A 15,000-nucleotide genomic window follows, 5' to 3' on the forward strand; every position below is an offset into this window, starting at 1 on the left:
TGTGAAAAAGTGTTGGCCCCCTTCCTGATTTTTTTTTTTGCACATTTGTCACACTTTAATGTTTCAGATCATCAAACAAATTTAAATATTAGCCAAAGATAACAAACACAACATGCAGTTTATATATGAAGGTTTTTATTATTAAAGGAAAACAAAACCCAAACCCACATGGCCCTGTGTGAAAAAGTATTTGCCCCCTGTGGCAGTAATCACGCCTGGGTGTGACAGTAATCAGGCCCGGGTGTGGCAGTAATCAGGCCTGAATGTGGCAGTAATCAGGCCTGAATGTGGCAGTAATCAGGCCTGGGTGTGGCAGTAATCAGGCCTGGGTGTGGCAGTAATTAGGCCCGGGTGTGGCAGTAATCAGTCCTGGGTGTGGCAGTAATCAGTCCTGGGTGTGGCAGTAATCAGGCACGGGTGTGGCAGTAATCAGGCCCGGGTGTGGCAGTAATCAGGCCCGGGTGTGGCAGTAATCAGGCCTGGGTGTGGCAGTAATCAGTCCTGGGTGTGGCAGTAATCAGGCCTGGGTGTGGCAGTAATCAGGCCTGGGTGTGGCAGTAATCAGGCCCGGGTGTGGCAGTAATCAGGCCTGGGTGTGGCAGTAATCAGTCCTGGGTGTGGCAGTAATCAGGCCTGGGTGTGGCAGTAATCAGGCCTGGGTGTGGTTAGAGAACTTGTACTCAGGTGTGATAAACCACAGTTATGTTTTAATTAAAGGGGGGCAAATACTTTTTCACACAGGGCCATGTGGGTTTATATTTAGTTTTCCCTTCATGTAAAAACTGCATGTTGTGTTTACGTGTGTTCTCTTTGGCTAATATTTAAATGTGTTTTATCTGAAACATTAAAGTGTGACAAATGTGCAAAAAACAGTGTGTGTGTAACAGTGTGAGATGTGTGTGTAACAGTGTGTGTGTAACAGTGTGTGTGTAACAGTGTGTGTGTAACAGTGTGAGATGTGAGAGTAACAGTGTGTGTGTAACAGTGTGTGTGTAACAGTGTGTGTGTAACAGTGTGTGTGTAACAGTGTGAGATGTGAGAGTAACAGTGTGTGTGTAACAGTGTGTGTGTAACAGTGTGTGTGTAACAGTGTGTGTGTAACAGTGTGAGTGTAACAGTGTGTGTGTAACAGTGTGTGTGTAACAGTGTGAGATGTGAGTGTAACAGTGTGTGTGTAACTGTGAGATGTGAGTGTAACAGTGTGTGTGTAACAGTGTGTGTGTAACAGTGTGAGATGTGAGTGTAACAGTGTGTGTGTAACTGTGAGATGTGAGTGTAACAGTGTGTGTGTAACAGTGTGTGTGTAACTGTGAGATCTGAGTGTAACAGTGTGAGATGTGAGTGTAACAGTGTGAGATGTGAGTGTAACAGTGTGTGTGTAACAGTGTGTGTGTAACAGTGTGAGATGTGAGTGTAACAGTGTGTGTGTAACTGTGAGATGTGAGTGTAACAGTGTGTGTGTAACAGTGTGTGTGTAACTGTGAGATCTGAGTGTAACAGTGTGAGATGTGAGTGTAACAGTGTGAGATGTGAGTGTAACAGTGTGTGTGTAACAGTGTGTGTGTAACAGTGTGAGATGTGAGAGTAACAGTGTGTGTGTAACAGTGTGTGTGTAACTGTGAGATGTGAGTGTAACAGTGTGTGTGTAACAGTGTGTGTGTAACAGTGTGAGATGTGAGTGTAACAGTGTGTGTGTAACAGTGTGTGTGTAACAGTGTGAGATGTGAGTGTAACAGTGTGTGTGTAACAGTGTGAGATGTGAGTGTAACAGTGTGTGTGTAACAGTGTGTGTGTAACTGTGAGATGTGAGTGTAACAGTGTGAGATGTGAGTGTAACAGTGTGTGTGTAACAGTGTGAGATGTGAGTGTAACAGTGTGAGATGTGAGTGTAACAGTGTGAGATGTGAGTGTAACAGTGTGAGATGTGAGTGTAACAGTGTGTGTGTAACAGTGTGTGTGTAACAGTGTGTGTGTAACAGTGTGAGATGTGAGAGTAACAGTGTGTGTGTAACAGTGTGTGTAACAGTGTGAGATGTGAGTGTAACAGTGTGTGTGTAACAGTGTGTGTGTAACAGTGTGAGATGTGAGTGTAACAGTGTGTGTGTAACAGTGTGTGTAACAGTGTGTGTGTAACAGTGTGAGATGTGTGTGTAGCAGTGTGTGTGTAACAGTGTGTGTGTAACAGTGTGTGTGTAACAGTGTGAGATGTGTGTGTAGCAGTGTGTGTGTAACAGTGTGTGTGTAACAGTGTGAGATGTGTGTGTAACAGTGTGTGTGTGTAACAGTGTGTGTGTAACAGTGTGTGTGTAACAGTGTGTGTGTAACAGTGTGTGTGTAACAGTGTGAGATGTGTGTGTAACAGTGTGTGTAACAGTGTGTGTGTAACAGTGTGAGATGTGTGTGTAACAGTGTGAGTGTAACAGTGTGTGTGTAACAGTGTGTGTAACAGTGTGAGATGTGTGTGTAACAGTGTGTGTGTAACAGTGTGTGTGTAACAGTGTGTGTGTAACAGTGTGTGTGTAACAGTGTGAGATGTGTGTGTAACAGTGTGAGTGTAACAGTGTGTGTGTAACAGTGTGAGATGTGTGTGTAACAGTGTGTGTGTAACAGTGTGTGTGTAACAGTGTGTGTGTAACAGTGTGAGTGTAACAGTGTGTGTGTAACAGTGTGAGTGTAACAGTGTGAGTGTAACAGTGTGTGTGTAACAGTGTGTGTGTAAGTGTGTGTGTAACAGTGTGAGTGTAACAGTGTGAGTGTAACAGTGTGTGTGTAACAGTGTGAGTGTAACAGTGTGTGTAACAGTGTGAGATGTGTGTGTAACAGTGTGAGTGTAACAGTGTGAGTGTAACAGTGTGAGATGTGTGTGTAACAGTGTGAGTGTAACAGTGTGAGTGTAACAGTGTGAGTGTAACAGTGTGTGTGTAACAGTGTGAGTGTAACAGTGTGTGTGTGACAGTGTGTGTGTAACAGTGTGTGTGTAAGTGTGTGTGTAACAGTGTGTGTGTAACAGTGTGTGTGTAACAGTGTGAGTGTAACAGTGTGTGTGTAACAGTGTGTGTAACAGTGTGTGTGTAGCAGTGTGTGTGTGTGTAACAGTGTGTGTGTAACAGTGTGAGTGTAACAGTGTGTGTGTAACAGTGTGAGTGTAACAGTGCGTGTGTAACAGTGTGTGTGTAACAGTGTGAGTGTAACAGTGTGAGTGTAACAGTGTGTGTGTAACAGTGTGAGTGTAACAGTGTGTGTGTAACAGTGTGTGTGTAGCAGTGTGTGTGTGTAACAGTGTGTGTGTGTAAGTGTGTGTGTAACAGTGTGTGTGTAACAGTGTGAGTGTAACAGTGTGAGTGTAACAGTGTGTGTGTAACAGTGTGAGTGTAACAGTGTGTGTGTAACAGTGTGTGTGTAGCAGTGTGTGTGTGTGTAACAGTGTGTGTGTAACAGTGTGAGATGTGAGTGTAACAGTGTGTGTGTAACAGTGTGTGTGTAACAGTGTGAGATATGTGTGTAACAGTGTGTGTGTAACAGTGTGTGTGTAACAGTGTGTGTGTAACAGTGTGAGTGTAACAATGTGTGTGTGTAACAGTGTGTGTGTAACAGTGTGAGTGTAACAGTGTGTGTGTAACAGTGTGAGTGTAACAGTGTGAGTGTAACAGTGTGTGTGTGTGTAACAGTGTGAGTGTAACAGTGTGTGTGTAACAGTGTGAGTGTAACAGTGTGTGTGTAACAGTGTGTGTGTAACAGTGTGTGTGTAACAGTGTGAGATGTGAGAGTAACAGTGTGTGTGTAACAGTGTGTGTGTAGCAGTGTGTGTGTAACAGTGTGTGTGTAACAGTGTGAGTGTAACAGTGTGTGTGTAACAGTGTGTGTGTAACAGTGTGAGATGTGAGTGTAACAGTGTGTGTGTAACTGTGAGATGTGAGTGTAACAGTGTGTGTGTAACAGTGTGTGTGTAACTGTGAGATGTGAGTGTAACAGTGTGAGATGTGAGTGTAACAGTGTGTGTGTAACAGTGTGTGTGTAACAGTGTGAGATGTGAGTGTAACAGTGTGTGTGTAACAGTGTGTGTGTAACAGTGTGAGATGTGAGTGTAACAGTGTGTGTGTAACAGTGTGAGATGTGAGTGTAACAGTGTGTGTGTAACAGTGTGTGTGTAACTGTGAGATGTGAGTGTAACAGTGTGAGATGTGAGTGTAACAGTGTGAGATGTGAGTGTAACAGTGTGTGTGTAACAGTGTGTGTGTAACAGTGTGAGATGTGAGAGTAACAGTGTGTGTGTAACAGTGTGTGTAACAGTGTGAGATGTGAGTGTAACAGTGTGTGTGTAACAGTGTGTGTGTAACAGTGTGAGATGTGAGTGTAACAGTGTGTGTGTAACAGTGTGTGTAACAGTGTGTGTGTAACAGTGTGAGATGTGTGTGTAACAGTGTGTGTGTAACAGTGTGTGTAACAGTGTGTGTGTAACAGTGTGAGATGTGTGTGTAGCAGTGTGTGTGTAACAGTGTGTGTGTAAAAGTGTGTGTGTAACAGTGTGAGATGTGTGTGTAACAGTGTGTGTGTGTAACAGTGTGTGTGTAACAGTGTGTGTGTAACAGTGTGTGTGTAACAGTGTGTGTGTAACAGTGTGAGATGTGTGTGTAACAGTGTGTGTGTAACAGTGTGTGTGTAACAGTGTGAGATGTGTGTGTAACAGTGTGAGTGTAACAGTGTGTGTGTAACAGTGTGTGTAACAGTGTGAGATGTGTGTGTAACAGTGTGTGTGTAACAGTGTGTGTGTAACAGTGTGTGTGTAACAGTGTGTGTGTAAGTGTGTGTGTAACAGTGTGAGTGTAACAGTGTGTGTGTAACAGTGTGAGTGTAACAGTGTGAGTGTAACAGTGTGTGTGTAACAGTGTGTGTGTAAGTGTGTGTGTAACAGTGTGAGTGTAACAGTGTGTGTGTAACAGTGTGAGTGTAACAGTGTGTGTAACAGTGTGAGATGTGTGTGTAACAGTGTGAGTGTAACAGTGTGAGTGTAACAGTGTGAGATGTGTGTGTAACAGTGTGAGTGTAACAGTGTGAGTGTAACAGTGTGAGTGTAACAGTGTGTGTGTAACAGTGTGTGTGTAACAGTGTGAGTGTAACAGTGTGTGTGTGACAGTGTGTGTGTAACAGTGTGTGTGTAACAGTGTGAGTGTAACAGTGTGTGTGTAACAGTGTGTGTAACAGTGTGTGTGTAGCAGTGTGTGTGTGTAACAGTGTGTGTGTAACAGTGTGAGTGTAACAGTGTGTGTGTAACAGTGTGTGTAACAGTGTGTGTGTAGCAGTGTGTGTGTGTAACAGTGTGTGTGTAACAGTGTGAGTGTAACAGTGTGTGTGTAACAGTGTGAGTGTAACAGTGTGTGTGTAACAGTGTGTGTGTAACAGTGTGAGTGTAACAGTGTGAGTGTAACAGTGTGTGTGTAACAGTGTGAGTGTAACAGTGTGTGTGTAACAGTGTGTGTGTAGCAGTGTGTGTGTGTAACAGTGTGTGTGTGTAAGTGTGTGTGTAACAGTGTGTGTGTAACAGTGTGAGTGTAACAGTGTGAGTGTAACAGTGTGTGTGTAACAGTGTGAGTGTAACAGTGTGTGTGTAACAGTGTGTGTGTAGCAGTGTGTGTGTAACAGTGTGAGTGTAACAGTGTGTGTGTAACAGTGTGTGTGTGTGTGTGTAACAGTGTGTGTGTAACAGTGTGTGTGTAACAGTGTGTGTGTAACAGTGTGTGTGTAACAGTGTGTGTGTGTGTAACAGTGTGTGTGTAACAGTGTGTGTGTAACAGTGTGAGATGTGTGTGTAACAGTGTGTGTGTAACAGTGTGTGTGTAACAGTGTGTGTGTAACAGTGTGTGTAACAGTGTGTGTGTAACAGTGTGTGTGTAACAGTGTGTGTGTGTGTAACAGTGTGTGTAACAGTGTGTGTGTAACAGTGTGTGTAACAGTGTGTGTGTAACAGTGTGTGTGTAACAGTGTGTGTGTAACAGTGTGTGTAACAGTGTGTGTGTAACAGTGTGTGTAACAGTGTGTGTGTAACAGTGTGTGTGTAACAGTGTGTGTGTAACAGTGTGTGTGTAACAGTGTGTGTGTAACAGTGTGTGTGTAACAGTGTGGATTCACAGCAGTGACTTTATATTTCTACATGTGTGCAGTCGGTCACCTCAATCTGTGCTGTGTGTTCTGTGTAAAAGCCCAGAGCCTGGTCTTCTCCTGTGGGCTTCAGCAGCACCTGCAGCTCCTTATTGTGACGAGACAACTGAAGGGGAGAAGAACACAAAATTAGTGTGTGTGTGTGTGTGTGTGTGTGTGTGTGTGTGTGTGTGTGTGTGTGTGTGTGTGTGTGAGAGAGAGAGATATGGCATGCTTTTTTTATTTTTCCTGTCCCCACAAACACTGAGTTTTGAGCTTGCAAGAACATTTGCACTTACATGTAGAATAGCCTTAATTATCTCCATTAGTATTTATGTTAATTGAATGTACTCATAAGGATAGTACAACACACTGTGTGTGTGTGTGTGTGTGTGTGTGTGTGTGTGTGTGTGTGTGTGTGTGTTTACCTGATGTGCCAGGATGTAGATGTTGTGGCCAACATTCCGAGGTGAAGCAGCATGTTCCTCTGCATTCTCCTCATCATCATCAAAGTCTGTCTCTCCCTGCTGATACGCTTTCTTTATCACCTCCACCTGCATTCAGTCTCTCCACTGTTACTCCATCACATCTATATGTGTAGTGCTTTTAACAATTTACAGAGAGAGAGAGAGAGAGAGAGAGAGAGAAAGAGAGAGCAGGAGAGAGAGAGAGAGAGAGAGAGAGAAAGAGAGAGCAGGAGAGAGAGAGAGAGAGAGAGAGAGCAGGAGAGAGAGAGAGAGAGAGAGAGAGAGAGAGAGAGAGAGAGAGAGAGAGAGACTGTAACCCTCACCAGCTCTTTAGGTCTCATATTGTACAGAATCCTCTCTGCGTTCTCGTTGTCATGGCGACTCTCCATGATGGCCAGCAGCAGTTTGGAGGCGTTATTCTGAAGAGAACCGAGTGATTGATGACTGATTATAAATCAATAAGATGATGATACTAGCTGTAGATGTAGCAGAGCTACATGATAGAGATGAGATCTGTTCCATATTCACTTCACCCTGAGCTCCAGCTTTGTGTTATACACTGAAGAGATCAGACGAATATGAAGACAGAAGACTTCCAGCTTCACTTCCTGGTATTAACATCTCAACATGTTCAACACTGTAGACCGTGGCAGCGTTTAAACACACATTTATCTACAGTATTAGAACCTGTGACCTACTGACAGCAGGTTGGTCTGTACACTTAGGTCCAGTTCCTGGGTTTCAGCTGTAAGTAAAGACAACATTTCTCTGCTAAAAGTTTAAACCATAATGAAGACCAGAGATGTTTGTGGGAGCAAAGTTAAAGCCATCCTGAGAAAAGGAACACAAACCTAAAAGTGTAGACATTTAAACACTGTGGACTGTAATCATGTCCTTATTGGGGTCTTTACCTGAGTATTAACATCATGTTAGAGAAAATCTAACTAACATTTAGTGTAGAATAACAAGTTTTAATGAAGAGTGTAGATGTGATGTGTTTAGTGTTGTGTTTAGTGTTGTGTTTAGTGATGTGTTTAGTGATGTGTTTAGATGTGATGTGTTTAGTGATGTGTTTAGTGATGTGTTTAGTGTTGTGTTTAGATGTGATGTGTTTAGTGATGTGTTTAGTGTTGTGTTTAGTGTTGTGTTTAGTGATGTGTTTAGTGTTGTGTTTAGATGTGATGTGTTTAGTGATGTGTTTAGTGATGTGTTTAGTGATGTGTTTAGTGATGTGTTTAGATGTGATGTGTTTAGTGATGTGTTTAGTGATGTGTTTAGTGATGTGTTTAGTGATGTGTTTAGTAATGTGTTTAGATGTGATGTGTTTAGTGATGTGTTTAGTGATGTGTTTAGTGATGTGTTTAGATGTGATGTGTTTAGATGTGATGTGTTTAGATGTGATGTGTTTAGTGATGTATTTAGATGTGATGTGTTTAGTGATGTGTTTAGTGATGTGTTTAGATGTGATGTGTTTAGTGATGTATTTAGATGTGATGTGTTTAGTGATGTGTTTAGTGATGTGTTTAGATGTGATGTGTTTAGTGATGTGTTTAGTGATGTGTTTAGTGATGTGTTTAGTGTTGTGTTTAGATGTGATGTGTTTAGTGATGTGTTTAGTGATGTGTTTAGTGATGTGTTTAGTGATGTGTTTAGTGTTGTGTTTAGTGATGTGTTTAGTGATGTGTTTAGTGATGTGTTTAGTGTTGTGTTTAGTGATGTGTTTAGTGATGTGTTTAGTGTTGTGTTTAGTGATGTGTTTAGTGTTGTGTTTAGATGTGATGTGTTTAGATGTGATGTGTTTAGTGATGTGTTTAGTGATGTGTTTAGTGTTGTGTTTAGATGTGATGTGTTTAGATGTGATGTGTTTAGATGTGATGTGTTTAGATGTGATGTGTTTAGTGATGTGTTTAGTGATGTGTTTAGTGATGTGTTTAGTGATGTGTTTAGATGTGATGTGTTTAGTGATGTGTTTAGTGATGTGTTTAGTGATGTGTTTAGTGATGTGTTTAGTAATGTGTTTAGATGTGATGTGTTTAGATGTGATGTGTTTAGATGTGATGTGTTTAGTGATGTGTTTAGTGATGTGTTTAGTGATGTGTTTAGATGTGATGTGTTTAGTAGTGATTGTTTAGTGATTGTTTAGATGTGATTGTGTTTAGTGATGTGTTTAGTGATGTGTTTAGTGATGTGTTTAGTGATGTGTTTAGTGTGTGTTTAGTGATGTGTTTGATGTGTGTGTTTAGTGATGTGTTTAGTGATGTGTTTAGTTGTGATGTGTTTAGATGTGATGTGTTTAGATGTGATGTGTTTAGTGATGTGTTTAGTGATGTGTTTAGTGTTGTGTTTAGTGATGTGATGTGTTTAGTGATGTGTTTAGTGATGTGTTTAGTGTTGTGTTTAGTGATGTGTTTAGTGATGTGTTTAGATGTGATGTGTTTAGTGATGTGTTTAGTGATGTGTTTAGTGATGTGTTTAGATGTGATGTGTTTAGTGATGTGTTTAGTGATGTGTTTAGTGTTGTGTTTAGTGATGTGTTTAGTGATGTGTTTAGATGTGATGTGTTTAGTGATGTGTTTAGTGATGTGTTTAGTGATGTGTTTAGTGATGTGTTTAGTGATGTGTTTAGTGATGTGTTTAGTGTTGTGTTTAGTGATGTGTTTAGTGATGTGTTTAGTGATGTGTTTAGATGTGATGTGTTTAGTGATGTGTTTAGTGATGTGTTTAGTGATGTGTTTAGTGATGTGTTTAGTGTTGTGTTTAGTGATGTGTTTAGTGATGTGTTTAGTGATGTGTTTAGTGATGTGTTTAGTGATGTGTTTAGTGATGTGTTTAGTGTTGTGTTTAGTGATGTGTTTAGTGTTGTGTTTAGTGTTGTGTTTAGTGTTGTGTTTAGATGTGATGTGTTTAGATGTGATGTGTTTAGTGATGTGTTTAGTGATGTGTTTAGTGATGTGTTTAGTGTTGTGTTTAGTGTTGTGTTTAGTGATGTGTTTAGTGATGTGTTTAGTGTTGTGTTTAGATGTGATGTGTTTAGATGTGATGTGTTTAGTGTTGTGTTTAGTGATGTGTTTAGTGATGTGTTTAGTGTTGTGTTTAGATGTGATGTGTTTAGATGTGATGTGTTTAGTGATGTGTTTAGTGATGTGTTTAGTGTTGTGTTTAGATGTGATGTGTTTAGTGATGTGTTTAGTGATGTGTTTAGTGATGTGTTTAGTGTTGTGTTTAGTGATGTGTTTAGTGATGTGTTTAGTGATGTGTTTAGTGTTGTGTTTAGTGATGTGTTTAGTGTTGTGTTTAGTGTTGTGTTTAGTGATGTATTTAGATGTGATGTGTTTAGTGATGTGTTTAGTGATGTGTTTAGTGATGTGTTTAGATGTGATGTGTTTAGATGTGATGTGTTTAGTGATGTATTTAGATGTGATGTGTTTAGTGATGTGTTTAGTGATGTGTTTAGTGATGTGTTTAGTGATGTGTTTAGTAATGTGTTTAGTGATGTGTTTAGTGATGTGTTTAGTGTGTGTTTAGATGTGATGTGTTTAGATGTGATGTGTTTAGTGATGTGTTTAGATGTGATGTGTTTAGATGTGATGTGTTTAGATGTGATGTGTTTAGTGATGTGTTTAGTGATGTGTTTAGTGATGTGTTTAGTGATGTGTTTAGATGTGATGTGTTTGATGTGATGTGTTAGATGTGATGTGTTTAGATGTGATGTGTTTAGTGATGTGTTTGTGATGTGTTTAGTGATGTGTTTTGTGTTGTGTTTAGATGTGTTGTTTTTAGTGATGTGTTTTGTGATGTGTTTAGATGTGATGTGTTTAGATGTGATGTGTTTAGTGATGTGTTTAGATGTGATGTGTTTAGTGATGTGTTTAGATGTGATGTGTTTAGATGTGATGTGTTTAGATTTGATGTGTTTAGTGATGTGTTTAGTGATGTGTTTAGTTATGATTTTATATGTGATGTGTTTAGTGTTTTGTTTAGTTTTTTTTTTAGTGATGTTTTTAGTTGTGTTTAGATGTGATGTGTTTAGTGATGTGTTTAGATGTGATGTGTTTAGATGTGATGTGTTTAGTGATGTGTTTAGATGTGATGTGTTTAGATGTGATGTGTTTAGTGATGTGTTTAGTGATGTGTTTAGTGATGTGTTTAGATGTGATGTGTTTAGTGATGTGTTTAGTGATGTGTTTAGATGTGATGTGTTTAGTGATGTGTTTAGTGATGTGTTTAGATGTGATGTGTTTAGATGTGATGTGTTTAGATGTGATGTGTTTAGTGATGTATTTAGATGTGATGTGTTTAGTGATGTGTTTAGTGATGTGTTTAGATGTGATGTGTTTAGTGATGTGTTTAGTGATGTGTTTAGATGTGATGTGTTTAGATGTGATGTGTTTAGATGTGATGTGTTTAGATGTGATGTGTTTAGTGATGTGTTTAGATGTGATGTGTTTAGTGATGTGTTTAGTGATGTGTTTAGTGTGTGTTTAGATGTGATGTGTTTAGATGTGATGTGTTTAGTGATGTGTTTAGATGTGATGTGTTTAGATGTGATGTGTTTAGTGATGTGTTTAGTGATGTGTTTAGATGTGATGTGTTTAGTGATGTGTTTAGTGATGTGTTTAGATGTGATGTGTTTAATGATGTGTTTAGTGATGTGTTTAGATGTGATGTGTTTAGTGATGTGTTTAGATGTGATGTGTTTAGTGATGTGTTTAGTGATGTGTTTAGTGATGTGTTTAGATGTGATGTGTTTAGTGATGTGTTTAGTGATGTGTTTAGTGATGTGTTTAGATGTGATGTGTTTAGTGATGTGTTTAGATGTGATGTGTTTAGTGATGTGTTTAGTGATGTGTTTAGATGTGATGTGTTTAGTGATGTGTTTAGTGATGTATTTAGATGTGATGTGTTTAGTGATGTATTTAGATGTGATGTGTTTAGTGATGTGTTTAGTGATGTGTTTAGTGATGTGTTTAGATGTGATGTGTTTAGATGTGATGTGTTTAGTGATGTGTTTAGTGATGTGTTTAGTGATGTGTTTAGTGATGTGTTTAGATGTGATGTGTTTAGTGATGTGTTTAGTGATGTGTTTAGATGTGATGTGTTTAGATGTGATGTGTTTAGTGATGTGTTTAGATGTGATGTGTTTAGTGATGTGTTTAGTGATGTGTTTAGATGTGATGTGTTTAGTGATGTGTTTAGTGATGTGTTTAGTGATGTGTTTAGTGATGTGTTTAGATGTGATGTGTTTAGTGATGTGTTTAGATGTGATGTGTTTAGATGTGATGTGTTTAGATGTGATGTGTTTAGTGATGTGTTTAGTGATGTGTTTAGATGTGATGTGTTTAGATGTGATGTGTTTAGATGTGATGTGTTTAGTGATGTGTTTAGTGATGTGTTTAGATGTGATGTGTTTAGTGATGTGTTTAGATGTGATGTGTTTAGATGTGATGTGTTTAGATGTGATGTGTTTAGTGATGTGTTTAGTGATGTGTTTAGATGTGATGTGTTTAGTGATGTGTTTAGTGATGTGTTTAGATGTGATGTGTTTAGTGATGTGTTTAGTGATGTGTTTAGATGTGATGTGTTTAGATGTGATGTGTTTAGTGATGTGTTTAGTGATGTGTTTAGTGATGTGTTTAGATGTGATGTGTTTAGTGATGTGTTTAGTGATGTGTTTAGTGTGTGTTTAGATGTGATGTGTTTAGATGTGATGTGTTTAGTGATGTGTTTAGATGTGATGTGTTTAGATGTGATGTGTTTAGATGTGATGTGTTTAGTGATGTGTTTAGTGATGTGTTTAGATGTGATGTGTTTAGTGATGTGTTTAGTGATGTGTTTAGATGTGATGTGTTTAGTGATGTGTTTAGATGTGATGTGTTTAGTGATGTGTTTAGTGATGTGTTTAGTGATGTGTTTAGTGATGTGTTTAGTGTTGTGTTTAGTGATGTGTTTAGTGTTGTGTTTAGATATGATGTGTTTAGATGTGATGTGTTTAGATGTGATGTGTTTAGTGATGTGTTTAGTGATGTGTTTAGATGTGATGTGTTTAGATGTGATGTGTTTAGTGATGTGTTTAGTAATGTGTTTAGTAATGTGTTTAGATGTGATGTGTTTAGATGTGATGTGTTTAGTGATGTGTTTAGTGATGTGTTTAGATGTGATGTGTTTAGATGTGATGTGTTTAGTGATGTGTTTAGTGATGTGTTTAGTGATGTGTTTAGATGTGATGTGTTTAGTGATGTGTTTAGTGATGTGTTTAGTGATGTGTTTAGTGATGTGTTTAGTGATGTGTTTAGATGTGATGTGTTTAGTGATGTGTTTAGTGATGTGTTTAGATGTGATGTGTTTAGATGTGATGTGTTTAGTGATGTGTTTAGTGATGTGTTTAGTGATGTGTTTAGTGATGTGTTTAGATGTGATGTGTTTAGTGATGTGTTTAGTGATGTGTTTAGTGATGTGTTTAGTGATGTGTTTAGATGTGATGTGTTTAGTGATGTGTTTAGATGTGATGTGTTTAGTGATGTGTTTAGTGATGTGTTTAGATGTGATGTGTTTAGTGATGTGTTTAGTGATGTGTTTAGTGATGTGTTTAGTGATGTGTTTAGATGTGATGTGTTTAGTGATGTGTTTAGTGATGTGTTTAGTGATGTGTTTAGATGTGATGTGTTTAGTGATGTGTTTAGTGATGTGTTTAGTGATGTGTTTAGTGATGTATTTAGATGTGATGTGTTTAGTGATGTGTTTAGTGATGTGTTTAGTGATGTGTTTAGATGTGATGTGTTTAGTGATGTATTTAGATGTGATGTGTTTAGTGATGTGTTTAGTGATGTGTTTAGATGTGATGTGTTTAGTGATGTGTTTAGTGATGTGTTTAGTGATGTGTTTAGTGATGTGTTTAGTGTTGTGTTTAGATGTGATGTGTTTAGATGTGATGTGTTTAGTGATGTGTTTAGTGATGTGTTTAGTGTTGTGTTTAGATGTGATGTGTTTAGATGTGATGTGTTTAGTGATGTGTTTAGTGATGTGTTTAGTGTTGTGTTTAGATGTGATGTGTTTAGATGTGATGTGTTTAGTGATGTGTTTAGTGATGTGTTTAGTGATGTGTTTAGTGATGTGTTTAGATGTGATGTGTTTAGTGATGTGTTTAGTGATGTGTTTAGTGATGTGTTTAGTGATGTGTTTAGATGTGATGTGTTTAGATGTGATGTGTTTAGTGATGTGTTTAGTAATGTGTTTAGTAATGTGTTTAGATGTGATGTGTTTAGATGTGATGTGTTTAGATGTGATGTGTTTAGATGTGATGTGTTTAGTGATGTGTTTAGTGATGTGTTTAGATGTGATGTGTTTAGTGATGTGTTTAGATGTGATGTGTTTAGATGTGATGTGTTTAGTGATGTGTTTAGTGATGTGTTTAGTGATGTGTTTAGTGATGTATTTAGATGTGATGTGTTTAGTGATGTATTTAGTGATGTGTTTAGATGTGATGTGTTTAGTGATGTGTTTAGTGATGTGTTTAGATGTGATGTGTTTAGTGATGTGTTTAGTGATGTGTTTAGTGATGTGTTTAGTGATGTGTTTAGATGTGATGTGTTTAGATGTGATGTGTTTAGTGATGTGTTTAGATGTGATGTGTTTAGATGTGATGTGTTTAGTGATGTGTTTAGTGATGTGTTTAGTGATGTGTTTAGTGATGTGTTTAGATGTGATGTGTTTAGTGATGTGTTTAGATGTGATGTGTTTAGATGTGATGTGTTTAGATGTGATGTGTTTAGTGATGTGTTTAGTGATGTGTTTAGTGATGTGTTTAGATGTGATGTGTTTAGTGATGTGTTTAGTGATGTGTTTAGATGTGATGTGTTTAGTGATGTGTTTAGTGATGTGTTTAGATGTGATGTGTTTAGATGTGATGTGTTTAGTGATGTGTTTAGTGATGTGTTTAGTGATGTGTTTAGATGTGATGTGTTTAGTGATGTGTTTAGATGTGATGTGTTTAGTGATGTGTTTAGATGTGATGTGTTTAGTGATGTGTTTAGTGATGTGTTTAGTGATGTGTTTAGATGTGATGTGTTTAGTGATGTGTTTAGTGATGTGTTTAGATGTGATGTGTTTAGTGATGTGTTTAGTGATGTGTTTAGATGTGATGTGTTTAGATGTGATGTGTTTAGTGATGTGTTTAGTAATGTGTTTAGATGTGATGTGTTTAGATGTGATGTGTTTAGATGTGATGTGTTTAGTGATGTGTTTAGTGATGTGTTTAGATGTGATGTGTTTAGTGATGTGTTTAGTGATGTGTTTAGTGATGTGTTTAGATGTGATGTGTTTAGTGATGTGTTTAGTGATGTGTTTAGTGATGTGTTTAGTGATGTGTTTAGATGTGATGTGTTTAGTGATGTGTTTAGTG

At 38.2% G+C, this 15,000-nt stretch overlaps 1 protein-coding gene across 1 annotated transcript in view; it reads right to left on the reverse strand.

Annotated features, from left to right (window-relative positions):
- itpr1a (inositol 1,4,5-trisphosphate receptor, type 1a) overlaps positions 1-15,000 on the reverse strand; it is a 93,117-nt gene that overhangs the window by 18,501 nt on the left and 59,616 nt on the right. The window contains exons 48-50 of the mRNA XM_047814058.1: positions 6,926-7,021; positions 6,564-6,689; positions 6,167-6,262 (exon numbers count right to left, since the gene is read on the reverse strand). Coding sequence (XP_047670014.1) covers positions 6,167-6,262; positions 6,564-6,689; positions 6,926-7,021 — 318 coding nt within the window. The remainder of the gene's footprint in view (positions 1-6,166; positions 6,263-6,563; positions 6,690-6,925; positions 7,022-15,000) is intronic.

The sequence above is a fragment of the Tachysurus fulvidraco genome, chromosome 5 (assembly GCF_022655615.1).
Source record: "Tachysurus fulvidraco isolate hzauxx_2018 chromosome 5, HZAU_PFXX_2.0, whole genome shotgun sequence".
In the NCBI taxonomy this organism is placed as follows: domain Eukaryota; kingdom Metazoa; phylum Chordata; class Actinopteri; order Siluriformes; family Bagridae; genus Tachysurus; species Tachysurus fulvidraco.